Raw genomic sequence first — 27,120 nt, 5'->3', positions numbered from 1 at the left:
GATTTTAATTGACTTAAAGCCAAGCAGTCTGGGTGTGTAGAATGCAGCCAAAATGTCTGAATGGTATCACAAAATAAAACGTAGTACATTTTGGGCTATATGAGAAATAAAATTTGTTGCTGAAGCTGAGGGTTTTTTTTTAAAAAAGAAGATAGGTAATACGTTGAAAGTTGCTATTTATTTGTAAAGTTCCAGGCAAAATGAATAATACATTTGTGATTATAAGCCTAAAATATAATTAATACAAAATATTTTTATCTTCAGTTTTCTTGACTGAAGCTGTAGTGCTAAGCATACATATTGAAAGCAAGGCCTATTGAAATCAGTGTGGGGGAGAGATGTTCTGAATAAATATTATTGAAATTGGTTTGCCAGTAATTTAAGAGGTGGTTTTTTAAAAAAACTTTCATAGTGAATTGCACCCGTTATATAAAGGACTTATATAAGAGAGAGAGATTTAACAAATACCTGGTTTTCCTCAGAGATATGCCCACATTAGCCGAGGTTTTTTTTTAATACTGAAAGACTGTTCATTCTGCAGATTTGTTTAAAATACCCACTTAAGTGTTTCCCCAATTATAAGTGACTTATCTCAGCAGCACTGAATTGATTTTAGCAAAGATTGAAGAACAATATTTAATGATGAGGTTGTTTTCACCTCTGAATTTCTGCTAATCATGGTGGCAATAATAAATGCAATTGAGACAGAGCACCTGTTAAGCAAACTAAAACCCCATGTTTATTTTATTTAGTTGTAGAATTTTTCTGTCATCATGACCCTCAAGATGCAAAATATAAAACATTTGAAAAGTATTAAATTTTCCTGGTCCGATTTTCCCCCCTGCATTGGCTTCTGAAGAAGCTTGTACAGGTAATGGTTATATAATGAAGTTTTCTGTATACAGTTCCCTGTTGACCTGTTTGTAGACTCTGAGGGTTTAGCGTTTAATTAATTTGAAGATCAAAGGAAAAAATGGATATGACTGTGAATGTTGCTAAGTGATAGGAAATTACAACCACACAACAAGGGAAATTTACACGGAGTTAGTCTCAAGTTCGGGAAAATGCTGGCACGTACATCTTTGATGTTGCTGCTTAACAGAGAAAATTATGTAGTGACCGAGGAAGCTTAAAGAGCCATTAACGCTGCTGTTTCTCCTACAGACCCACCTTCAATACCTACCTTCACCCTAGGGCAAGAGGTTTCTCCTTCTGCCCTTCATCAAACCTCTATTATTCCCTCCCTGCCCTGCCCTCAATATGATGGTTGCGGAATGGAATGCCCCTACCTCTGTCAAGGTTATGGCTACATTACTGAAGACATTTTATACTTTGCCTAATGAGTTCGTGACCTAATTATTGGTGCCTCTCACCAATGTACTGTGGCAGCTCTGGTCTCGGAGGCAATCATGAACAAGGATGGAGATGAACGTCTCAGATCTCCTGAGGATAAGAGAAACAACATGCTTTTACATATGTCACATGAGGCATTATCCAACCTATCCAAAGAACCTATCCACATTCCAATGCTACTGGTACATGGTTTCATTGTAAATGAGACAACCACCTTTCCCTGACTCATACCCTCCATCACCTCAGGGTTTGGTTTGACACAGCCAAGGAGATAATTGCTTCCCCCCTCCCAGACAGGTGGCCCAAAGTCCTCCATCTTCTTCCCCCATGATTATAGAAGTCTCTCTTCTGATCTACCCACCCACCAATCTCTCCAATGATGGATCTCTCTAACCCTAACCGAGGACCCTCCCCTCAGGGAACGCCACTGATTATTGATAACGTTAGATGCCAACTTACTTGCTTGGGGTGCACTTGCAACAACCATGTTGCACAGGGAAAATAGAACCATTCAGAACTCCACCACAGCATCAGTTGGCCGGATCTATGTGCTGTCTGCCTAGTTGATTCTGTTCCTTCCACTCATACACCACTGTCACATCCTCATTTGAACAGACACCACCACAACCAAATTGCATGTGAATTGCCAGGGAGGCACCAAGTCCTGCTCCTCATTGGTGGAATCCAGTCTATTATTTCCCTGGGCCGGATGGCGCCTAGCCTTTATCAAAGCAGAACACCTCTGTGGTGTAGCCAGCACTCAAGCTGACTGGTTCTGCCACCAGACAGTAGTCCCTGTGCGGTGGAGTCTCCCCAAAGGTGTCTCCTCACCAACCACAAGCTGCCTCGTTTTTTCACCAGTCCTTGCCTCAGTATTTCTGTCCTTCCTCCCACCTGGTGGAGGGCACAGACACACTCTGTGACCCCCAGACCTACTCTCCACCTACGGCTCTCACTCCCAAAGGAATGTTTGTGTCTTCCCTTCCCACATCCCTGGGACCAGAGGTTTCAAAAGCTGCCCTCTCATGCGGCATCAGGGCCTGCATTACCATGGCTTACGAAGCCCTTTCCCTTGGAGTATCCCATGCCACCATGGGATGTAGGCTTAAGTTTGTAGGCTTAGATGTATGTTCATTCCTAAATAGACTGCATGGCCTGTTACTAGAAAGAGAAGGTCCTGAACTGGAACCTACTTTTCCTGTTCAGAGCCAAAAACTATTCCCCCACCTGCCTCTTATTCACATTTGTCTGGTGTTAAGCTTATTGGGCATTTGTCTGGTGCACTGTATTTTTGACATCTGGGCTGCAGGGTTGCCTTTCACTCCCATCAAGGCCACTGTCAAAACAGAAGAAATACTCAAAGGACTAAAGAACAGATATTGGCGGTTGCTGCAGTCAAGAGTGGAGGAAGAAGATATGCTTAATCCTTTTAATACCTGCTGACTCTTTTTTCTTCTCAAAAATGTCTCCCCCTAAAGGTGCTTCTGCTCCCATTTGAGGGGGGAGGAAAGATACTCCAATGGGAGGAAAAACAGATGGGGAATATGTTTTAAAGAACAAATAACAAATAAAAGTATTAAGCACCCCTTCCCACCTGCCCTTCCTGCAGTCCTGCCTACAGACTCCAACAGCTGGTTTTCTTTTCTCTCCCCTCCCCAAGTTGCCTGGGCAGGTTATATGGACCTGATGTAACATATTGTTTAGTTTCCACTACTTTAAATTTGCTGCCTTTGGAGTACCTGGAAAACTTTGTATCTCTTTGTAGTTCATCTATGACAGCATAGGTGTAAGTTGCTGTAGTAATTTTGAGGGACTCAACATATTCTGGCTGAAATTTTGTTAATAATGAAATGCAGTGCAAGCTAGTAGTTTTCCCATTTGGATAGCTCTATGTCTGTCCTTATCCAGTTCTGACATTTTACATTAAGGGCTTGAAACGGAGCTGAACTTACTGAAGTGGTTGGACACTCACATTTTTTCAAGTTGTAGGTTCTGCCTTGAACCTTTTATTCAGGCTTGTAGGAAAAAATCTTTGACGCTGTTCTCAAATTACAGTGGGATCCAGAAAGGGGCCAGTCCCCTTATATTACCTTTTGTGCTCTCAAATTACAGGAGGGTCCAGAGGCAGGGCAGCCCCCTTACCTTTTGTGTTGGGCTTCCTTGGCTACTGTAGTCTGGTGGGAGGCTGATCTTGCTAAAGTAGGGCAAATCAGGGAGTGAGTCTTGTGGATTTCGTTAAGGAGCTCCTAACATTTATCCTGTAATTCAGACACTGTGGTTTTATTTACAGCTTATTTAATATTTTCCAAGTTAAAGAAATTGTGCTTGATTTCCCAGTTGCTAAACCAATTCTATATTACTGGCAGCACAAAATCAGCACCTTATCCAAAGTGCTACTAAGAATCACTTAGTTTAAAAAGTAGATGCATCCAATACATTCGGATACATATCTTCCATTTTTAATTAGCAGTGAGTGCTTTTAATGTATGTAGAAGATTAAGATGTTAAGAATTGCAGAATTAGAATTCAGAATGTTTAACTTTTCAAGTTAAACATGAAGATAGTAACATTCACAAATTATTTCTCGATATTATTACAAATCCTTTTTAGTGCATGAAGCTCAGATCTGACTTTTGTGTTATTGAACACTATGTTGAGGTTTAACTGGATGTTATAAATAGACTTAAATCCACAGGCTTTCCTGTCAAAGATATTTGATGGGTTGTCTTGCACACCACATGTGGTGTGACATAGAGACCTATAACGAAATAGAGAATCTTACTAGTTATCCATTTTGTGAATATTTTAGGCTTCACACTATATTTACTGGGTTTTTTAAAAACCAAGATGGTATTATTTAAAGGTGTCTCTCTGAAGCCATTAGCAGACATGGTAAATACCAGCTTCTCAAAAGCATGAATGTTTACCTCTTATATGAAACCATTTGCTCTTAAGGATGAATCTTCAGAGTGGTGCAGAGTAAATACGACATGAACAATTTGTCTAATTGCTTATCAGTTTTCCATTATCCTGGTTTGTTTTCAGAGCTCCAACACTAGTCTCTTATTGTTTCAGCAAAGGATAAAGTGCATATTAAACTAAAATCTAAGGCTTCAAATATTGTAATGGAGAACACCTTGCCTTCTGGCTCTGCAGGAATCACCTCACTTTCCTCATAATGCGTGCGGTCTTCAGTATTTGGTCTCTTCCACTGTTTGATTCTGGAAATGGATTGAATTAAAGGAGGTCATCCGTTCATAAGGCTAATATCTGTAGCCAAGTAACATATTTCATGCAGGGGAGGATACTCAAGAACGAGTGCTTCTCATTCACACTGTCAGAGTCTGGTTGAGAATGTCCCTTATTTTGGCATGGTATATCGAAGTCCAAGGTCCCTCATTGGTGACTGTCAATGGTCCATTGTGGTTTGAAATTGTGATACAATTCACAAATGAAGAATCTGTTGGGATATCGGTCATGCTCAGGCATAAAGGTTTATGATGTTGCATTCTGAAGTAAAAATTAAAAGGTCTTTGCAGGGATACCCCGAGCCCGGTTCTGTTCTTTTACATGTTTAGATTGCCGTTCTAAGTATACAGTACTTACTAAAGTCGTTCTCATTGAATATTTTACTTTCAAGAAAACACACTTAGGATTATGGTTGCCAAGTGTCCAGAAACAACTCTGGTCCAGTCTGTTATTGTGTCTTAACAGAGGTTTACTCTTCAGAAATCAGCAAATGAAGCTCTTCGTGACTCAGAGCTAAATATGACCAGAGGCTAATTGCTACAGATTGAGCAGCTGGTTAGGAGACAGTTATAGAGATGGGTTCAAAAGCTAGCAACCCTACTTTTAAAATAACTATATGTTTATTATTTTTCCATTCTTGAAATAATTTACAATTTAAAATAATAATAAAAATTGAGAGAACAAAAATTAAAGCCACCCATTACAATACACTAAATGAATCTGAAAAATGCTTCCTCTGAAATCTTCCAACCCTATATATCTGTGCTACTAATTTAGAATCACTTATGTGATGCATTTCAGTTTTAGATTAAAAACAAAGATTCAGTATATAAATACAGAACTTTACATGTAAAGTTTACTATCATATGCTGTATTCTCACCTTTTTACATAAGAAAAGGATTTCACGTTAGAGAACGAAATCTTCTTGTTTGGATATTTATGTGTCACATTTTCAAGCATATCTTTCCAGACGTTAGATCTCAAAGTCTTTTTAAGAAATGGAAATATTGGTTATTTTAAGAGTTTATGGCTACAAATCCTATGCATGCCCTCCTGAGAGTAAGCTCTACTGACCACAATGACGCTTACGTCAATGTAAACATGCTTAGCATTGTGCCATAGTGCCTAGATCCCAGTCATTTTCCAAGGTATGGGGAGGGCATCCAACACATGATGGGTTGTCAAGCTCTGCATGCTCCGAGACAGGGCCAATCAAATTAAAGCACGTCCTCTATCCCTTCAGCTCCTCCTTAAGTGACCCAGTTCTGGTCCTGTCTAGCTCCGTGAACAGTTGTGTTACTTGTGAGATCTCAGCCTTTCTCCTTACCTTTTAATTCTCTGTGTGCAAGGGGGGGGAGGAGTTGCACGGCTTGGTTTTCTGCAAGTTGCAGCCTTTATAATACATTAAAACAAACAAACAAGCTACCTACCACAACCATCCTGAGATATTTAAAGTAAAGTATAATTGAATGTCAGTCCTTCATATGTATTGGATACAAAACGGAAGGTGATCATTATTATTATTATTCCATCTTATTAATATAAGATACTGAGTTTATTCTAAATTTTGTCACAGTAAAACTAAAACTATGGAGGTCTGTTATTAAGATAAATGAATATAATCAAGGAGGTATAAGTGTAATATAATGTAGTTTATTTAGCAACTATACCAGATTGTTGTAATTTAGATACTGTTGCTCGAACTGAGCAAAAGTGATTAAAAAATCTACTTAAGATATTTCTGACGTATGTTTTTCTGACGTAAGCCTAGACTATTATCATTAGCAGTTACTTTGTAGTATGGCAGAAATATATAGACCAGTTTCTTGTTCTGGTTTCCACTGACTTTTTTTCTTTTCTTTTTTTAAATAATGAACAACTTAATTATAATTCCTAGTACTTGTAGTAAGGCATATATTATGGGACAATTATTAATTACAGCCATCTCTGATTTAATTATGGATGATCATGTTTGTTCCGAATTGTTGCTTGAATGGAAGGATTCAGGCACACAAAATATATTTTCCCCTTAATTCTGGGCTATGTTAAAAAAAATCTACATTTGAATAATTAATTGTTTTTGCTTAGCAATAAAAGGTTGGTTGGACATATTTAGTTATTGCTGTTGCACTGAAGAAAGCAAAATATTCTGTTAGAAAGAAATGGAGGCAAGACCTAGCTATGTTACATCTGATGTGTAATGGCTATGGATTTAGTATTGTAATTGAAAAATTACTTGCAGTACAAACTTAAAGGAAATTTGTTTAGAATACAATATCAATGGTATCTTAATCCTTCTAGATTAAAATGTGTCCCTACCCTATCGAACGAAAACGGTTGGAAATGTAATCCATACTCATGTTGATGTATGTCATGTACTTTAGACCTGCCCTAACATTAAAATATATTGGGAGACCATTTTGGATTACCGCCAGCCACTGGTATTTGGAGAAATACTTCCCTTGTACATGGGGGTTCTATTTAGCCGTCCTGGCTAACAGCTATTGAAAGACGTTTCCACCATGAATGGGTCTAATGCTATTTTTAAAGCCATCCAAGCCCATGGCCCTTGCCAAATCTTGTGGCAGTGAATTTTATAAATTGATTGCATGTTATGGAAATAAACATTTTTCTTCTGTTGTCTTGGTGCAGTGCCATTTGGCTCAGCAATATGATTATTTGATTGAAAAGAGGCGTTTTTCTTTCTTTCATTATTTATTTATTTATTCGATTTCTATGCCGCCCTTCCAAAAATGGACAATAAATAAATAAATAAATAAATAAATAAATAAATAAATAAAATAGTTTTCAAAAAACTATGGCTGTGTTCCAGAGAGGGCCATGCGCCCATGCAGGAGTCTGACTGGCTGATTTTTCCTTCTGACGGCATCCCCTTGCACCCTGGCTGAGGGCCCTCAACCATTGACCACAAGTTTGGTGATATGAGGAGCCAGAAGCTTCTGCTAGAAGGAAACACTGAGCACCTCCACAGCAATGAGCATAGGAAATTGCCTTTGACTGAGTCAGACCATTGATCCAGCTAGCTCAGTATCCTTGGAGGGCCATCCACTGGAAGTCAGCCCTACCTGGGATTGAACCTCAGACCTTCTGCATGCAAAGCAGATGCTCTGCCACTGAGCTCAGGATCATTCATTGGATGATCCTGAGTTTTAGTGTTGTGAGAGAAGAAGAGTAAACTCTCCCCCCACTTAGGAACACAGGAAGCTGCCTCCTACTGAGTCAGACCACGGCAGCAGCTTCTACAAGGTTGCAGGCTGGAGTCTCTCTCAACCTTCGGAGGTACCAGTGATTAAACTTGGAACCTTCTGCATGCAGAGCAGATGCTGTGCCATAGACACATGGTTCTTTGCATCCTGGCTCATACTTTTCAAGCCTTTGTTTTTTGCTCATTTTTAAGTAGCAAGTAAGATAGCAAACCTCTTTGCTTGTCGAAAACATCCTGTGGCCAGCTCTGTGCTGGTTTTGTGTTGGGGTGTGTGTATGTGTGTGTGTGTGTGCGCGCGCGCGCCCATGTGTACATGTGTGACAGTTATACAAGTGTTCTAAATTAAAAAACAGGTTAGATTGTATCATCATAATGAGCACTGTAATGGCCCAGACTTTATCATTTCATGTTACACTGATAATCCTGAAGCATTTTTACAATGGCACACACGTGGGCCTTGGAGGTGCTGAATCTGTTGCGTTCTGTGGTGGCTGAGCAGCAAGAGCAATGCTGCGAGAGTGTGCCACGTGCCAAGGGGCGCACACATGTGCTCTCCTTCGTTATCTTGCGCTATCGATTCTACCTTGGGGCTTACAGGTAAATCTTTGCTCCCCCCACCCCCCGTATGTGAGTGCAGTCTTGCTTTATTTTGGAAAAGCCCACATACGTTTAGAAAGCTGCAGATTAGATTCAACTGCGGCCACTGATAACCTCAATGATAAGCTCTTCCAAAAGTACATAAAGCTACGAACCCCTTTCTTTACAGGCTTTGAAGACGACAGAGGAAGGCGCACATTCTGTCCACTGGAACATTTTGAAAAGAGTCACATCCATGGAAGAGGTACAGGACTTAGTGGAACAGCCGGTGAGTATACTTGAGGGAAACTGAAAATGCCGTCAGAAGGGATTTGCTAATAAACTTGTGGTGAGCCTGCTGGAAAATGGGACATTGATTCGGTGTCTTGCCTCATCGGAACAGAAAACCATCACCGATGAGAATGTTGAACTGATCTGGGGTCAGTAAGGAACATATATTATATTTATTATGTTGGAGACTATGTTCAAAATATTTTAATGCTTTTTCTGGGAAAAGAAATAGCAGAACCCATTTTTAAATGCTGTTTAACATTAGACTTTACATTCCTTATTCATCTGTATTTTCTGTGATGAACTGTTGGAGGAAAGCTTCGTTTTAAATATAAACTATCTTAACTTGAGGGAGGGAAATTTGTTGGCATTGGAAGCTGAAATCTTGCCTGAGCATGTACTATCAGAAACAAAAGCATTGGCTGGAATAAAATGCATGTAGAATGTTTTCAGATTGCAGATCTAAATAAATATCCATCACCATTCTTTTGATAATGAATAGTAAAGAAAATATACCAGTGTTTGCTTTTTAGCAGTGCCTGATTTGTAAAGAGCTCTTGGCATAAAATGTGATTTTAGGCTGCACAGTGTGTTAGGCACTTAAGAAGTAATGAATATTCTGATTAATACTATATTTGCACACAATTAACACACAGGAGGGCTGTCTAGCCAAAGATTTTGTATTTTATTAGATTTCAGTGCAATTTAAGTTTGTGGAATGGTGGGCTGAATAGGGGTCATAAATAAAGGCATAAAAATAAAGCATAGAAGATGCAGATAATCCCAGAGATGTATGTTGATACATCAGACCCTGTCAAACAACAGTTTGTGCTAGGCATGAAATGAAATGTGGATCTACATGTGCGTTTTTCCTCAGCTTGATTTTGAATCTCATGCTTCAGCCCATAAACACTCTTCTGTCTGACAAGGGTGGAAGATGGAAAGCTGTTTATCAGTCAACTTTATTCCAGCCCATTGACCATAAGATGAAACCAATACGAAATCCAATAAATAAATACTGCTGCTTGAGTTAATGATGGCATTCATTCAGGTATAGAATGAAATTGGTTATACTAACTCTGAAAGGAACAAGGAATAATTTGAAAATCCAGTGATGCAGTAAAGTTATCCTGGGATTTTTGATACCAGAGCTTAATTTTAATGCCCACCACCACCACAAGAAATGTTGCAGCCTTTTAGTGGCTGTAACCTATCAATATCACTCATTAGACCTCCTGAGATTTCCATGAGGTTTTGCTGATTACTGAACCACTTATTTTGAACCAGTTACCACTATTTATGTTTAGAAGTTTGGGTTCTATTCAAATTCCAGGTAGCCAAGAGATTATGATTGACAGATAGATAGATAGATACATACATACATACATTTCCAGTTCCGGCTCCCTGAAAAAATCTTTCTGAACCATGATTTGGATTCAGGTTTGGTTTTACTTCTTAGGTGTGACTTTCTTTCTTTCTTTCTTTCTTTCTTTCTTTCTTTCTTTCTTTCTTTCTTTCTTTCTTTCTGTTTTTGTAATAGTGAATAATTATTGCTGTAAGTAGTGATACCCAACAATTGTCCCTCTGTGCACAGAGGTTTCTAATCATCAAATGCTGGAATCAAACATCTGTACGGGTGGCCCTTGTTATCCACGGTTTCAGCATTTGCGGTTTCGCATATCTGCGGTCAGGCAATATATACCTGACCTTGTTTATCCGCAGTTTTTGGCAGTGCAGTTCTGCCCCTACATGGTTGTGCTCTTGCTGCATGTGCTTATGGGTTGTGAGAGGAGCTTGGAGGAGGACAGTGGAGTGCTTTGGTCTACATGTTTAGAATTTTTTGTGCTTCTAAAAGCCATTTTGAGTAGAGTTTGGTATCCTTAGGGAGCCATTGGGAGCCTTTTTGGAGCCATTCCTGTGGAGCTTCTTGGAGCCATTTTGGGGGCCTCCTGCAGCATTGTGCTGCCCTCATAAGATGCTGATCATCACTTCTATAAATTTTATTTTTATGAAAATTTTCAATTAAAATTTTCAATTAAAAATTTCAATTAAAATTTTCAATTTTTTTCCATTTTGATAATTACAGTACTGTATTTAATTTGCAACTAAAATTCAATTCAAATTTAATTAATTTAATTAAATTTAAATAAAATTCAATTCAAATTTGATTTTAATTATCCATTCAGAATTTATTCTCCTCTCACTCCTTGATCCTCACACACTCCTCTGTGTGTGTCTGTTTACTATCTGAATTGGATTTAATTTTGTGCTGCCTTTTTGGCCAGCCTACCAACCAAACAGGCCAAGGGGCCCAAGAACAGCACTGCTGGATCAGGCCCAAGGCCTGTCTGGTCCAGCATCCTGTTTCATGCAATGGCACACCAGATGCCTCTGGGCATGTGCTGCTAAGTGCTGGACTTCAACAGTGGGGTGAGGAAACCTCATGATTATGCATTACTGGAGGAGCTGGAGAATGGGAGAACAAGAGAGCTGAGCGGGCCAAGATACAGTGATGTGCTCCAATGGTTTTTTTGGTCATTTTCCTGGGCTCTGGAACCTAATCCCCCAATTCCCATTGACTTTAAGTTTCATTATCCACAGTTGTAGGCCAGAGCAGAATCCCCAGGAATTAACAAGGGCCACCTTTATTTTGTCTTGTTTGTGAGCTACCATCTGGCTTCCCATTTTTTTCCAAGCAGAAACTTATCGCACTTACTACTACTATTTTGTATACTGTTTTTCAACAAGAAAAGGTTTTCAAAGCGATTTGCAATAGTTAGTTGGTAGCCTGTCTCCAAAGGGACTCGCAGTCTAAGAAGAAACACAAGGGTGATGCCAGCAACAGCCGCTGGAGAGACACTGTGCTGGGGTTGGATAGGGCCAATTTCTCTCCCCCTGCTAGCCATAACAGAATTGCCACTTTGAAAGGTGCCTCTTTGGCTAGTTAGCAGGGGTGCTCCAAACATTTCCATCCTTTTCTGAAGAAAGAGCCTACACAAACCCCCAGTTATGCAGACTGGATAACAAAATGTTTGTTTCCAATCCTCCAGACCAAGGATTCTCAACGTTGGGTCCCCAGATGTTATTAGACTTGAACTCCCATAATCCCTAGCCCCAGTGGCCTTTCGTTGGGGATTCTGGGAGTTGAAGTCCAGAAACATCTGGGGACCCAACGTTGAGAATCCCTGCTCTAGACCATGGTTTTGGAGCAGCGTTGGTCATCCTGAGGCCTCCCAGCTGTTGTTGGATTACAGCAGGGCTGCTCAACTTCAGCCTTCCTGCAGATGTTGGCCTGCAATTCCCATAATCTCTGGCTATTGGCCACTGGAGATGGGAATTATGGGTGTTGTAGTCCAAAAACAGTTGGGGGGAGGCCTAAATTGAGCAGGCCTGGATTACAGCTTCCATACTGCCTGACTATTGGCCATTGTGGCTGGGGAAGTGGGGAGCGGTACTCCAGGAACAGCTATAGAGCCTCAGGTTGGCCATCCCTGGTTTGAGGGTGGTCCAAGCTGAGCCTGTGTTGCCTGCATCCAGCTGCAGAAATGGCAGTGAAAGACCAGCCTCCCATCTGGAAAACTTCTGCCAGTCAAAGCTGTATCATTAAGCCTTGCCCTCTTAACAGGTGCAGATAAGAAATTTCAATTTCCCCACAAACTGGCTCGTGTCTACAGCACTTGTAATATGATCCACTCAACACAATTTAAGAAAAACATCTGTGCCGAAGTAACAGTGTTTTAGTGTTGGGGGGAGTTGCATTCAGTTATGATCTCTGGGTTACCAGCTCAATAAATTGAGAGGACACAATCTGATCTTCAATTTAGAACACTTAGATAAATGCTATGCATTATTATTATTATTATTATTATTATTATTATTATTATTATTATTGCGATTTCTATACTGCCCTTCCAGAAATGGCCCAGGGCGGTTTACACAGAGAAATAACAAATCAATAAGATGGATCCCTGTCCCCAACGGGCTCACATTCTAAAAAGAAACATAGGACACACACCAGCAACAGTCACTGGAAGTACTGTGCTGGGGGTGGATAGGGCCAGTTACTCTTCCCCTGCTAAACAGAGAGAATCACCACGTTAAAAGGTGCCTCTTTGCCAAGTTAGCAGGGAATACACCTCCAATGCAGGGCTGGGAACAGAAGCAGAATGAGTCTTCATCCAGTGTTCAGCCAGAACAGAACTGAACACAAGTAGAAGTTATTTAACTATTAAAGGCTCCTTCCTCAAATTCACCCCACTTTTGAGAGTGAACTACTGGAAACACAGTGAATATATACACGAGTCAGACCCTTGGTCCATCTAGCTCAGTATTGTCTACCCAGACTGGCAGCAGCTTCTCCAAGGTTGCAGGCAGGAATCTCTCTCAGCCCTATCTTGGAGATGCTGCCAGGGAGGGAACTTGGAGTCTTCTGCATGCGAGCAGGCAGGTGCTGTTCCCAGAGGGGCCCCATCCCCTAAAGGCACATGTAGTCTCCCATTGAAATGCAAACCATGGTGGACCCTGCTTAGCAAAGAGGAGAAGTCATGTTTGCTACCACAAGACCAGCTCTCCTTCCGTGTAAGAAACTGCCTTATACTAGCTCAGTAGTGCATGTACCAACTTACAGCAGCTCTCCAAAGTTTCGGAAGGGGTCTTCCCAGCCTTTTGTGGGACTGTCATGGATTGGGCCTGGGATTGGGATGCTGTGCATGCGAAATAGGTTACAGACTACAAGAAATCTTGGTCTTCCCTGTGCTGGTCAATCAACTGACATTTCCTTGCTGCCATCACTCTTGTATTCAAACACACCCGCCAGAGTTGCCTCTAACAGGGATTCCCAGATGTTGTGGACTACAACTCCCGTAATCCCCAAGAAAAATCTATTTTAGCTGGGGATTCTGGGAGTTGTAGTCTACAACATCTGGGAATCCCTGTTAGAGGGAACACTGACACCCACCAGTCCCTCTGCTTTAACAGCAGTATTACCATCCAAGTAAGCCACTCAGCATTTTATCAGGGGGGATGGGACCCTAAGAGCTGAAGTTAATCTAGTACAGTGCATTCATCAGTCCACAGGGGCAAAGAGGTGGGCACCCTGAATGCTTTATCTTGTTTTCAAGTGAAAATTGAGAGGACTGTAAAACTCCCCAAATGCCTAAGATTAGTGTTGAGAGCAATGTCTGCTAGAACATGAATTCCCAGATTTGTAGACAAGCAATTCCCAACATCCTCAGCTGCAATGGCCTTTGGCTGGGGATTATGGGAGTCATAGTCAACAACCTCTTGGGTTCCCTATTACAAGGGACACAAGTTGAGAGTGACAAATAATGAAATTTGCTTTTCTCTAATGCTGTTCTGCCCTCACTCCCCTACAAAGTTGGTTGTCATCCTCTTGAGTCATTTGAAGAGAAGATGGTTTGGGGCCTCCTTGGAGGTAACACCAGCTTCCTCTCCCTTGTGGCAGGCTCCCTGTCCTGATTTCAGTCCCCTGGGGCTGGAATTGGTATCAAACTTTATACAGTATGCAGAATGCAAGTATTAATTTGGCAGCTATTCATATTTGTTTGTTTCACTCTGGATCCAGTGTGTGCCAGTTTTTGTATACTACCTGCCAATGTGTCCCTATTTCCCCATTCACCTGAATGGGAAAATAGGGATATGTTGGCAGGTAAATATACTTTGTACTTCTTTTGGTAAGGGATCAAGTTACCAGCAAGCCATGGATTTGGTGACCTGAGTGGCAAATTTTGGTAAATCTGCCTTCCACAGGACAGAAAGGGGAAGACCCCGAATGCTGAGCTATCTGCCAAGAACAATTCACAAAGCAAGGCCTATTGTTGCTTTCTTGAAAGACTCATATGCTATTTCCCCCCGTAATGAAACACATGCAAGTCTATTTATTTTACTGCTAATGGTGTGGAACCTTTTCTTTGGAAACCGGAGTAATATTTTAATGATAATACTTGACTAACCCGCTATCTTTGAACATATTTGTCTCTGCAGATGAAAAAAGCCAAGATGCAGGAATCAGGTGAACAGTTGTTAAGGTGCGTATTCCCATATAAAAGCAAACAATAAAATCCATCAAATCTCCAAAGCAGCAATAAGCAAACGGAACAAGACTAAATAGCAATGCTGACTGGCAGGTGTATACCTTTCTTAAATAAGTAAGGCATGGGAGCGGTAGCTGTCTAAAGTATTGAAAGGCCCAAGCTAAAGCATGAATCCTGACAGCTAGATTCTGAGACAGAATTTGAGACAATTGCCCTGGAAAGTGGATTCAGAACAGATTTAGCAATAATTTCCCCCCTCTCCTTCTATAAAGCTTTTTGTTAGTTTCTTAACTATAAAACTGCTGCTGCTGTTGTTGTTGTTGTTGTTGTTATTTATTCGATTTCTATTCTGCCCTTCCAAAAATGGCTCAGGGCGGTTCACACAGAGAAATAATAAATAAATAAGATGGATCCCTGTCCCCAAAGGGCTCACAATCAAAAAGAAACATGACACCAGCAACAGTCACTGATGTTCTTAGGTGGATTTGTAAAGGAAATTTAACACAGCCTTTCACACTTCTATTTCATTTGTGTGCTTCTGTAACTTTTCATATACACCTTTTTAAAAAGAATCTATGCAGCCTTTAGGTTGCTTTTTGCCTCCTGTACGATAGGAAGAGAGTGTAAAGATATTGGTCTGTCCTCTTTATTTCTGTTTGAAAAAGCTGTTTCCATGAATGGTTGGCCTTCAGCTGCTGCAAAGACAGATGGTGCTTCTGTACCTCAGAGACTAATTACGGCTCCTGTGTCTGCATTAATTGTTTCAGGCAAGTGAACAGCACGGACAATAGCGAACAGAAGCCCGAATCCTCAAGCCTTGGTTCAAACCTGTCCATGTCCAGTGAAAGTAAGTGACTCCTTTATTATTGTTCTTGGTTTAGGACAGACCTACACAACTTTGGCCCTCCTGCAGATATTGGCCTACATGATCCCCGACTATTGGCCTCTGTGGCTGGGGATTATGGGAGTGATTCCCTCCTCCTGTTGTGATTCCCTCCTTTGTAACTGTTTTTAGAAGGCTATGGAGGACCATGGTAAAAAGGGGGAGGAGGAAAGAGTCGAGAAATGTGGCCTATGGGATTTCCTTAAGGCCTCCCCCCCCCCCCCCGCCCCTATAAGGCAGGCTCTAACCATAGGCAATTGTTAAGTGAGAGCCAGGAACCAGGAGTCCTGCTAGGACTAAGCCAAGAGTCAGAACAAGCTAGAGCCTGCCAAGCTTAGCATTGCTGAGGCAGTGTTGGAGGGTCTTGCGGTAATGAGCATGAATTGTTCCCTTTTTGAGCAGGGTCTGTCATGGTTTGTATTTGGGTGGGTAGCTATGTGTGAGCACTGCCTGCTGTAAGATAGTCCCTTAGGGGATGGGGCCTCACTGGTAGCACATCTGCTTGCCTGCAGAAGGTCCCAGGTTCACTCCCTGGCATCTCCAGGGAGGGCTAGGAGAGACTTCTGCCTGAAGCCTTGGAGAACTGTTGCCAGTCAGTGTAGACAGTGCTGAGCTAGATGGACTAATGTTCTCACTTGGTATAAGGCACCTTCCTATGTTCTGCCCTGAACAGGAAAACCTTCCTGTAAGGAGCCACTTTAGTATGTGGGAAGTCTTCTCAGCCTGGAAGATGCTTCTAACCTATAGCTCTGGTGGCACACCACACAGGGCAGCTGTGTCCAGAACCCCAGCAGCAGCAGTTCTTGAGAAAAGAATCCTCCTCCTAAATCCCAAAGGCTTGCAATACGAACTCTTTCACCTCAGTCCAGAGGGGCGCACATCTCCGCATGCATTTTGTTTTGTAAGAGGTTCTCTTTCAGCCTGCCCCCTCACCCCAGAATCCCCAAGCTTTTTTATTTATGTATTTTAAAAACCTCTCTTGGGTTTGTTCATCTTTGTCAAATTCTCTTGGGATTAAAATTGTTAGATTCCTTTAGGATTAAAGGAAACTCTGAGAATCTGGTGTGGAAACTGTTGAAACAAAGACATGGGCAGGAAAAAAATGTGCCCGTAGCCCCAGCAATTTTCTTTGAAGTAGCAGGCCTGTGCCTCTGTGAGGGGTTTAAAACAGGTTGGGAGAGCAGTTGCCTGAAGGGAGGCTCTCCAAAAATGATGGATGTGCTTGCTCTTTTGGATTGTGGCCAGGACTGCTGTTTATATGCAATAAGGCTGTGCAGTTCTTTATTTTCTCACACAGCATAGGAGGCCTTCCTTTACCATGGGTTCTGCCCTCCAGCTTGCTCCTAGACAGCGCTTGACTAGAACAGGAAGGCCAGCCTGCTATTTATTTTCATTTTATTATTCTTGGCATTTATATACCGCTTTTCAGGCAGACCTCCCAAAGCGGTTTACATAAAAGCTTCAATGAAAAAACATACACCAGGCCACATGTTTAGATCTTCCATCTTCTGAGCCCTTTAGGCTTTGTCCTTCTTTCCTCCCCTCAGAGCAAGATGCTTCCTAGGTAAGACTGTGGGGCCACCTCAGCTGGATGTGCAAGAAGGCTGTGCAGTTCTTTGTTTTCTGATCCAGTGAGATTTCTATTTTAATAGTAATAGTTTGGGCACCCGGTACAGTTTTGTGTGTATTATCTCCATAAATCTTGCAACAGCCCTATAAGGCAAGTCTGCTATACAGTCATCCCTCAACAACTGCTAGAGTTCCCTTCTGGCAAAACCTCACTGTTGGCAAATACATGATTGGTGAGGCATTAAAGTCTATGGGGAACAGGAGTTTAGGGGAACCATGGCCGCAAAATAATCCTAAAAATAAAGGAAAAGGATATTAAAAAATACTAAAAAATAAAATAAATAAAAAATCACAAAAATTCTGTAATATCACCAAGTGTCACCAAGGAGAATGAGCAGATCGAACCTCTGGAAATTTGGTTGGCAAGGGATGACTGCATTATCTACAAATTGCAGGTAGAAGGGTTGAGACTGAGAAGAGTGGCTTGCCTTAGGCCACCTAGTAAGGCCATGCCTGAGATGTGATTTAGCCCCTAAATTATGACTGCTCTCATTTTAACAGTATTTATGTGTTATTATTAACTTCTTTACCACACACACACCTTCCTGCCAAAGTGGTTTACAATTAAAAGATGGCAACATCAACAAATTTAGGGAAGGCAAAATATTAAAGTAACAGACTTGTCTCAGGCTGTTGGTGGTCTCCTCAGAAGCTGATGCCATAAACTCCCTGGTCTGGTCTTCTTCAGTCTTCCCCTCAGGGCATGCAGGACTTCTTAAAGTTATGCTTCACTAATGGCGCTTTAAGAGGATCTAGGTCTCTTTGTAAAGGAAGGATGGTGCTGTCATCCTGGTGACCACAGAGCCATGTGGTTTTCTTGGCAGAATACAGGAGTGTTTTACCACTGCCTTCTCCCGTGCAGTATGAGATGATGCTTTTCAGCACCTTCCTATGTTGTTGCTGCCCGATATAGGAAAGGTCCCTTTGTAGGTCTGGGGAATTCTCTTCAGAATCTCTGGCCTTTTTCTCTGCTACATGATCTTTTTGACTGGAGATTGAACCTTCTGTCTCTGTAAAAATCAAACTGTATAACGTCCTCACTCCCAAATGCTTGAATGGAATATATTGTGCTAATTGTTTTCTGTTTAGTGCAATTTCTGTCCCACCTTGCAGACCATGCTGCCTTCTGTCCCATGTGCCTTCAGACCATGCAGTGGGACTAAACTGACTTGCATTTGTCCTCATTTTGGGTGTGTGTGTGCATGGGTTCTCTGTCCAAACATGCAGGATAATATCTGGCACTGAATGATCTGTCTCAATTACCTATTTCATTTTAATCACCTGTGTAGTCCTCACTGTTTTGAGGAACAGATTGGGAAAATTCCTGCTGAGATTTCTGAATACAGAATATTTCTTTCTGTGTGCTAGAATGCACACAGTTGTGCCCACCTGTCTTAGTTTTTGTGATTGTTAATGACTTCAAAGCTATAATTCTTGATCATTTGCATGTGTATTTTGCAGTTATGCCATGCACTGATTACATCTCAAGGTCATCAAATGAATATACCTCACAGATGTATTCTGCAAAGTAAGTGGAATAGTTTCGTTTGGTGTACTGAATTGTCTCCCCCCTCTCCCCTGCCAAATGTTTTGAATTAAATGATTAATTATTATAAGCTGATATGTTGGCGATGCAATGCGCACATCCTCAACTCTTCAAAAAGTCCCTTTATTGTGCAAAAATAAAGTTGGCATACATAAAAATAAAATAATTCAGCTTATACACCACCATGAGTAAAACAAGCACAGATAAAAGGCCCCCTCTGTTCCCCAGCTGTTTAAATCGATTATTAATCAACAGGTACCTTAGTAGACAAAGGGATGTTCCATTTTAGAACAGCGTCCATTCACAGTGCCATAGTACCACAATGTTCTGTGGTCAATTCTGTAGCATCTCTGTCTCTCCCCCCACCCCAATCAAAGGGCCATTTCTGGGTAAAGGCAAGAGCTCAAAGAAGTAGCCAATAAATCAGTAAAAGCTGGCTGCAAATGAAGGGATTGTGTAGGAGCCAGAAGCCCCACCCCTTCCTGGAGCTCAGGGCTCACTGGGAGAGAGGCCTCAAGCAGCCGTGCGCTTCACCTCCACTGTTGGAGTCCAGCCCTGGTGTCATCTCTGGTGTCAGGAGAGGAGCCCCGCTGGTGGGCTTTGGGTCCCCAGAGTCCCAAGGCACCTCTGAGGGAGCAACTGCAGAAGGAGCAGCAAGCTCTGGCTGCTTAGTCTTTTGGATCTAGACAGGGTCAGGGGTTCAGTTGGGGCAGAGGGTCTCCCCCAGGTCAGAGTCCAAGTGGGTCCTGATAAACTGCCGCTCCTGGTTGAAAGGACTGCAACATTGGGAAGGAACATAGGAAGCTGCCTTCTACCAGGTCAGACCATTGGTCCATCTAGCTCAGTACTGACTGGCAGTGGCATCTCCAAGGCTGCAGGCTCTCTCAGCCCTATCTTGGAGATGCTGCCAAGGAAGCTACTTGCAAGCTTTTGCATGCAAACATACAAGTGCTCTTCCCAGAGTGGCCCCAGGAACATATTACAGTGCTCACACATGCCATCTCCCATTCAAATGCAAACCAGGGAAAGCCCTGCTTAGCAAAGGGGACAATTCATGCTTGCTACCACAAGACCAGCTCTCCTCAGGGTCCTCTCCTCAGCAGTGTTGTGCTATCAGGAGGAAAGAGAAGGCATTCAGGAGGAAAGAGAAGGCATCGCACTTGCCCCCTGCAGGCCCCCTGCCTGCTGCAATGCTGTTGATGGAGAAGATGGAGGCATGCTGGCCTTGTAGAAGCAAGCAGAAATTGTCCCCTTTGCTAAGCAGGGATCACCCTGGTTTGCATTTGAATGGGAGATGACATGTGTGAGCACCGTAAGATATTCCCCTTAGGGGATGGGCTGCTGTGGGAAGAGCATCTGCCTGCTTGCCTGCAGAAGGTCCAACGTTCCCTCCATGGCAGCATCTCCAGATAGGGTTGGGAGAAACTCCTGCCTGTGACCTTGGAGAAGCCACTGCCTATCTGTGTAGACAATACTGAACAAGATGGACCAATGACCTGACTCGGTATAAGGCAGCTTCCTATGTCCCTAAGTTGATCTGGGGGGCATGGGCCCTCCTCCTCTGCATCCTGGCCTTCCTGACTCAGCTCTCTGCTACTTACCAGTCATGTTTCTTAATAACATGCCCCCCTCTTTCTTGTTTTGTTTTAAGGCCATATGCACATATTCTTTCTGTACCTGTATCAGAAACGATGGCTTCTTATTCTGGCCAGACTCAGTACCAAGCACTGCAGCAGTCGCAGACGTATGCTGTTTATCCTCAGACAACCCAAGCCTATGGACTACCTCCTTTTGGTAAGCCAGACCTCTTGATGGACAAGATGCATTGCATCCTCCCTTTGAGAATGGCGCATGTGAGTGTCCCTTTTGTTTTGTACAGGTCAATGTAAGATTCTACAGGTTTCTGGAACAGCTGGCACAAGAGTCTTGCAACCGAAGCTGTACTTGGTTTGGTATAGAGTTGCTTGAACATGAAAGCGCCATTTGGTCTCCAAAGCTCATTAGCCTTTTTAATTTGGCATCTTTACAACCACCAACAAAACAGACAAATCCTTCTGTGCTAGCACTTTATCCTGATGACTTGCCAAGCTAGTCAGAGATGTTTATAAGAACTTGATGGCAGTTTCCAGAAATGGCTGTTGTGCATTTTCTTTGGTGAATGGGCCCAGACAATGCCTGCTTTGGACCTCATTGGTAGAGCATCTGCTTTTCATGCAGTTTCAATCCCTGGCATCTTCACTTAAGGCTGGGAGAGACTCCTGCCTGAAACCCCAGAGATTTGCTGTCAGTCTGTGTAGACCATATTGAACTAGATGGACAATGGTCTTACTCCGCATAAGGCAGCTTCATGCATTCGTATGCCTTGCAAGGACGCTGGCCTGATGATGAAGTCAGTATGAGGGGACCTCTTTCCTGGTTCTTTCTCTTGTGTTTAAAGCAAGCTGTTGAAATTGTTCTGCTGCCTGTCTCCAGGAGCCCACGTGACTCTGGTCATACCACAGAACAGAGTTGGCAGTCTTGAATGCAAAATCCAGGCACTCCTGCAGAGTTTGAGAGTCTCTGTTTTTATTGAAAAACATCCTAGGGCCCCCCCCCCCCCCATGTTTGTGAAGAACAATCTGGAAAGATCCCAGATTTTTTTCTTTGTCTCGCCTAGTTTGTTTAGTAAAACGACAAGTACATTTGTATACCGCCCTATACAAAAAAGTCCTGTGGCGGTTCACAATCTAAAAACCATTACAACATTAACACAAAACAATGTAAAAAATACAAATAAAAGCTCTAAAAACCAAAGCTTTAAAACGATAAACTAAAAGCCTGGCTAAACAGGTATGTTTTCAGGTCCTTCGTAAAAACGTTCAGAGAAGGGGAAACTCTAATTTCATTAAGAAGCATGTTCCAGGGTCCCAGGGCAACTCTAGAAAAGGCCCAATTTCAAGTTGCCACCAACTGAGCCAGTGGCAACTGCAGCCGGACCTCCCCAGATGATCTCAATAGGTGGTGCGGTCTTAAAGACAGACGTAGTATAGGTGGGGACTCGAGCAGGCAGGATAGGCCTCTCCTCATACTTCTCACTCCTTTGGATGCACTTACATACCTATTCACTCACTCCCTCTGGTGTTCTAGGAGGCCCCCCTCCCTCAGTAGGCACTGACAGAAAACTCAAAGCTGAGTTCTCAGCTTTTCAGAAATGCTACTCCGATTTTGCCTCAAAGCAGTTTGTAATTAATAATAATGACAGCACTTACACAACACATTCTAAGCATGCCATATGCTTCCCTTGCTCTGCATCTACATCTGGGGCAGGAGGAGGAGGATGACGATGACAAAGAACATTTATATGCTGCTGTAAGGTTCCTCCTCCTGTGTAGAGGGTTCCAGATGGCCTCAGAATTATGGCCACGGGGGAGCACTATTCCACTGTCTGGCAACCTGTTTCTTTCACAGATGCCTCCAGCTCTCCAAGGGAGTCACAGAGCTCCTTCTCCTGGCCGCTCTCCTCCTGGACATCACTGGCCAGCTCTGGTTTATATAACCCTTGGCAGGTGGGGCAAGTCTCGCGAGAACTCAGACCGAGATAGCGCGTGAGTTGCCCCTGATCTGATGACTCGCTGTCTTCAAGTGATGGTGCACTGTTACTCTGTGTGAGCCAGGCAGATGCTCCCTGGCTGGGGCAAGCAGCCACCTGCTGGGCTGCATGGCTGGGGGGGACCGACACCGGCCACACTGGGAGGGTAGGTTCCCGAGTGCCGGCTCGATCTCTTGCAGCAGCCTGTGGCCCGTTGGGGAATCCCTGACAGCTGCTTTTCAACCAAAGTGAAAATGCGCTCTGTGATGTGCTCTACATGGGGGTGCCTTTGTATGTTGTCCAGAAACTACAATTGGTACAGAATGCTACAGCCAGATTGTTTTCTGGGACAGCACAAAGGGACCATATAACACCAGTTTTGAAAGAACTGCACTGGCTGCCAGTATATTCCCGGGTGAAATTCAAAGTGCTGATTATTACCTATAAAGCCCTTAACGGCTTGGGTCCAGGCTATTTAAGAGAGCACCTCCTTTGTCATGAACCCTGCTGCCTTTTACAATCTTCTGGAGCTCTCTCTGTGGCTGCTTTGGAATATACTCCCTGCTGAAATAAGAGCATCTCCTTCTCTGTTTGTTTTCAGGAAGACCCTCAAGACTTTCAGCCTTTAAAACTTTATTGAAGACATTTCTTTTCTGTCAGGCATTTGCCCTTTAATTTTAATTTTTGTTTTTGTTTTTAAAATCTCAGATACTGTTCTTGTTTGTACACCGCCCTGAGTTGTTTGGATTGGGTGGTACATTAAATCTCTAAATAAATAAAGTATCCTGTTCTCACAAGCTTTTAATTAGAATTAATTTCAATAATTTTAATTTGTTTTATGTTGTTGTTGTTAACTTATTCAATTTCTATATGGCCCTTCCAAAAATGGCTCATGGCGGTTTACACAGAGAAATAATAAATAAATAAGATGGATCCCTGTCCCCAAAGGGCTCACAATCTAAAAGAAACATAAGATAGACACCAGGAACAGTCACTGGAAGTACTGTGCTGGGGGTGGATAGGGTCAGTTTATTGTGTTTTATGTGTGTTCATCTGTGATTTTTTAATTGTATTTTAATATTTTAATAATATTAAAAATTTGTACACCGCCTAGTGATGTACATATCCAGCGGTATGAAAATACGATAAACAAATAAATAAAATAAAAGTGCCCAAAGCCGTTTACATAGAGAAATAAAAATAAATGAAGATGGACCCCTGTCCCCAAAGTGCTCACAGTCTAAAAAGAAACATAATATAGACACCTCCAGCAGCCATTGGTATGATGCTGTGCTGGGGCTGAAATGGGCCAGTTGCTCTCCCCCTGCTCAGTAAAGAGAATCATCACTTTAAAAAGGTGCCCTGCTGCTCAGTGAGCTGAAGCTCTGTGACTCCCTCACGAGTAACAATTGTTCTCTGATTATCTTTAGACTTCTTCTTCTCTCTTTATGTTGCTCAGGAAAGTATAGTTTCATAGTGGATTGTAGAATTGCTTTATGGAAATTCTAGCCTTTGGGAGTCAGAAAATTCTAAACAAAAAGGTTTCAATACTCCATTTTATTTTGTTTCTTTTTGGTCATATTCTCAGCTTTAGAGTTTCTTCTGGGAGGAAGGGCCTCTACTCTGCCTGCCCTGAAGCTGTTGCGGGGCTTCTTCACCCTTAAAATGTTTTACGTGCACACCTGAAAGCTTATCTGTATGACGAGTGGGTAGTTCTGTTGTTTTGTTTTGCTATGTGTGTGTATGCATGCATAGTTGTCCACAGAAGCAGCAAGGGAGACAGCCCCTCCCTGATTCATAGCTTGTGTTCCGATTTCTGTTTGTGTATATATTCGTATGTACTGTATATACCCTCCCATCTCACCCCTGCTGGAAAGATTCCTGTGGATGTTCATGGATACATGAACCATATAATGTGTGAAGCAGCCCTCAGCAAGGAGAGTGTGGGAAGAAACCAGTGGTGTGTGTTATCTTGGAAGGGAAATGCCATCAGTATCAGTTGGGTGTCCCCAGGAGCTGCCCATGGGGAACAATGGAGTGTTTCGAGTTTCCCCATTGTTCCTACGGCCAGAACAAGCTGCACTCCCAGAGTGTATGCACAAGTTTTGCACTGAACAGGAGGTTGGACTAGATGACCTTTACATCCGCTCTACAAGGCTAAGAGTTGGGTCCAGTTGCACTTGTGTTTGATGGAGAATTGATTTTACAAAGATGGGTTGGGGTTAATTTTTAATGGGGTGTGTGTGTGATCTTTCATATTTGTACTTTGCAGTGCCAGATATTGGATATGTTATGCCAGGGATAGGCAACCTTTGCTCTCGAGCTGCCATTGAACTACAACTCCCATCATCCCCAGCCACAGTAAATGGTGGCTGAGGGTCGTGGGAGTTGTGGTTCAAAAATGGCTCGAGAGGCAAAGTTGCCTATCTCTGCATTATGCATTGATGACCTTGGACTCAGTTGCATCAGAAACTACTTCCCCAACTTCCTCCCCACAAAGGGCATCGTGTCACAGGAACAGTTGCTCTCAGGCAGCTGATTGTCTTCCACACAGCAGAATCCCTGCAATGCCACTTCTTCGCTGCAGCACAGCAAGAGCTTCATCTGCAGTGCCAAAAGCTTGGGAATTAACCCAATTACCATACCCCCTTCCCTCTATTTTCATTTTTGGCTAGCTTTCTTTCCTCCTCCTTCGCCGCCGACTCTGCTTTTCTCTAAGCCTGTATATCCATACTTGCACAGGCCGAATTAACAGTTCCATATATAAATACGCAGGCTTATGTTTCCATTCTGTTTTGTTTCCCCACTTGTCTGCACAGGCAAAATAATTTCGGTGGAGCAAGCGTATGGCTTGACCACGGCCGATTTTGTTTGTAACTGGTGCAATTTATCTGATTCAGGTGCACTGTGGCCAGGTATGAAACCTGAGAGTGGTTTAATTCAGACGCCATCTCCAAGTCAGCACAGTGTGCTTACCTGCACTACAGGGTTAACCACAAGCCAGCCCAGCCCAGCACATTATTCTTATCCTATTCAAGGTAAAGGACAGCATGGTTTTTAAAAATCTACATACCTCTCCCCTGTATCCCAGTCCAGGGACTACGAAGAAGCCTGCACGTTTTTACCTTGGGTCTGTGCATGCTTCTCTGTGCCATTTGAGCCGTGCTTTCCCCTTTGCCTCTGCTTGTAGCTTGCCTGCCTCTCAAGCGGTTTGCCCAGCCCCATCGGAACCAGGTGACTTTTCTGTGCCAGGGGAAGGGCAGGAACGGGTCACAAAGCCACATGCATGTCTCTCTTCCGCATGCGCATGTTTGTCCCCTAACAGTGCTGGGCTCACCTTCTCAAAATGCATAGTGGTTAGCAGGACTAGGCAGCAGTGATGTCCACTGGATGTATCCGTGACTGTGAAGCCATGTTCCTTATTGGCAAAAGCTTCGGGATGGTTTGTTTATATTTTTGAAGATCAAGTTATGACTGGCCGCTTGCACTCCTGCTAACTGGGCATAGAGGCACCTTTTTAAAGTGGTGGTTCTCTTTATTTAGCAGGGGGAGAACAACTGGCCCTATCCAGCCCCAGCACAGCACCCCTCCTTTAGCTGTTGCTGGTGTCTCTCTCATGTTTCTTTTTAGATTGTGAGCCCTTTGAGGACAGGGAGCCATCTTGGTTTGTTTATTATTTCTCTCTGTTGACCGCTTTGGAAACTTCTTTTGAAAAGCAGTATATAAATATTTGGTTTTGTTGCAACATATTTAAAGCAATGCAAACGGCATAAGTGTCCTTCCCCTTCACTTGTGTAGTCCTGGGTCAGCTGGCAGTTGGAACAGAGTTCTGCTTGCCAAGGAGCAGAGCAACACCCCTGAGCAAAGAGGCACTTTTTAAAAGTGGTGACTCTCTTACATTGGGGGGCGGGGGATGGAGAACAGCTGTCCCTATCTAATTCCAGCACAGCATCCCTCCAGTGGTTATTGCTGGTGTCTGCCTTGTGTTTCCTTTTTTAGAGTGTGAGCCTTTTGGGGGCAGGGCGCCGTATTTATTTATTTTTCTGCGTCCACTGCTTTGGTAACTTTTGTCGAAAAGTGGTATAGCAGGAGTAGGAGTTCCCTACAGCTGTTCATTTTCTGGCAGAAGGATGGAGCGGGTTGCTCCTCCCCTTGCTGTGCTGCTCTTCCTGGGAGAGAGGGGGCGCAACTCTCAGCTGCCCTGGTTCAAAGGCCAGAAGGCCTCTCTTTTCTGCAGTCCCCGGACTGTTCTGCTTCTGGGTCTGAATCTGTTCTCCTTGCCTCTGAAGCAAGTTAAATGCTTCCCGCAGGGCTGCCTCGTGGCGTTGGGAGGCCCTTGGCAAACTGCCCCCCGCCCCAAGAGTCTCTCTGCCGCCACCACACAAACGTTTTGTGCACCGAGGCGGTCTTGGGGATCAGCTGTGGACTGGTGTTTCTTGAAACAGGGATTCCCAGATGCTGTTGACTACAACTCCCAGCATCTCCAGTTGTAATGGCCTTTGGCTGGGGTTTATGGGAGTAGTACTCAACATCATCTGGGCATCCCGGCTACAGGGAACACTGCTGTGGGACTTTCTGATGCCTTTGGGCCCTTGGCAGGTGCCTGGTGATGCTGGCCCCTAAATGCTAGCTGTGGAGGAAAGTGCTGTGTTAGAGCAGCAGCTCATGATTTGTAATTCCGTGTTAAGAAACTGATAAAGACCTGTCCCTGATCAAAACTTAACTTCTCAGGAAACTAGCAATAA

The 27,120-nt window shown here is 43.0% G+C and overlaps 1 protein-coding gene across 3 annotated transcripts in view; it reads left to right on the top strand.

Annotated features, from left to right (window-relative positions):
- EYA3 (EYA transcriptional coactivator and phosphatase 3) overlaps positions 1–27,120 on the top strand; it is a 59,230-nt gene that overhangs the window by 10,926 nt on the left and 21,184 nt on the right. Inside the window, exons 2-7 of one of the 3 annotated variants that reach the window (XM_053266998.1) lie at positions 8,596–8,694; positions 14,700–14,743; positions 15,517–15,596; positions 18,723–18,789; positions 20,459–20,601; positions 25,276–25,413. In XM_053266998.1, the coding sequence (XP_053122973.1) occupies positions 8,662–8,694; positions 14,700–14,743; positions 15,517–15,596; positions 18,723–18,789; positions 20,459–20,601; positions 25,276–25,413 (505 nt within the window). In that variant the 5' untranslated portion in view covers positions 8,596–8,661. The other 2 variants (XM_053266999.1, XM_053267000.1) reach the window with 2 other exon arrangements.

The sequence above is a fragment of the Hemicordylus capensis genome, chromosome 7 (assembly GCF_027244095.1).
Source record: "Hemicordylus capensis ecotype Gifberg chromosome 7, rHemCap1.1.pri, whole genome shotgun sequence".
NCBI lineage: Eukaryota > Metazoa > Chordata > Lepidosauria > Squamata > Cordylidae > Hemicordylus > Hemicordylus capensis.
The sequence above is the reverse complement of the archived record's forward strand: the minus strand, read 5'-3'. Positions and strand labels throughout refer to the sequence as shown.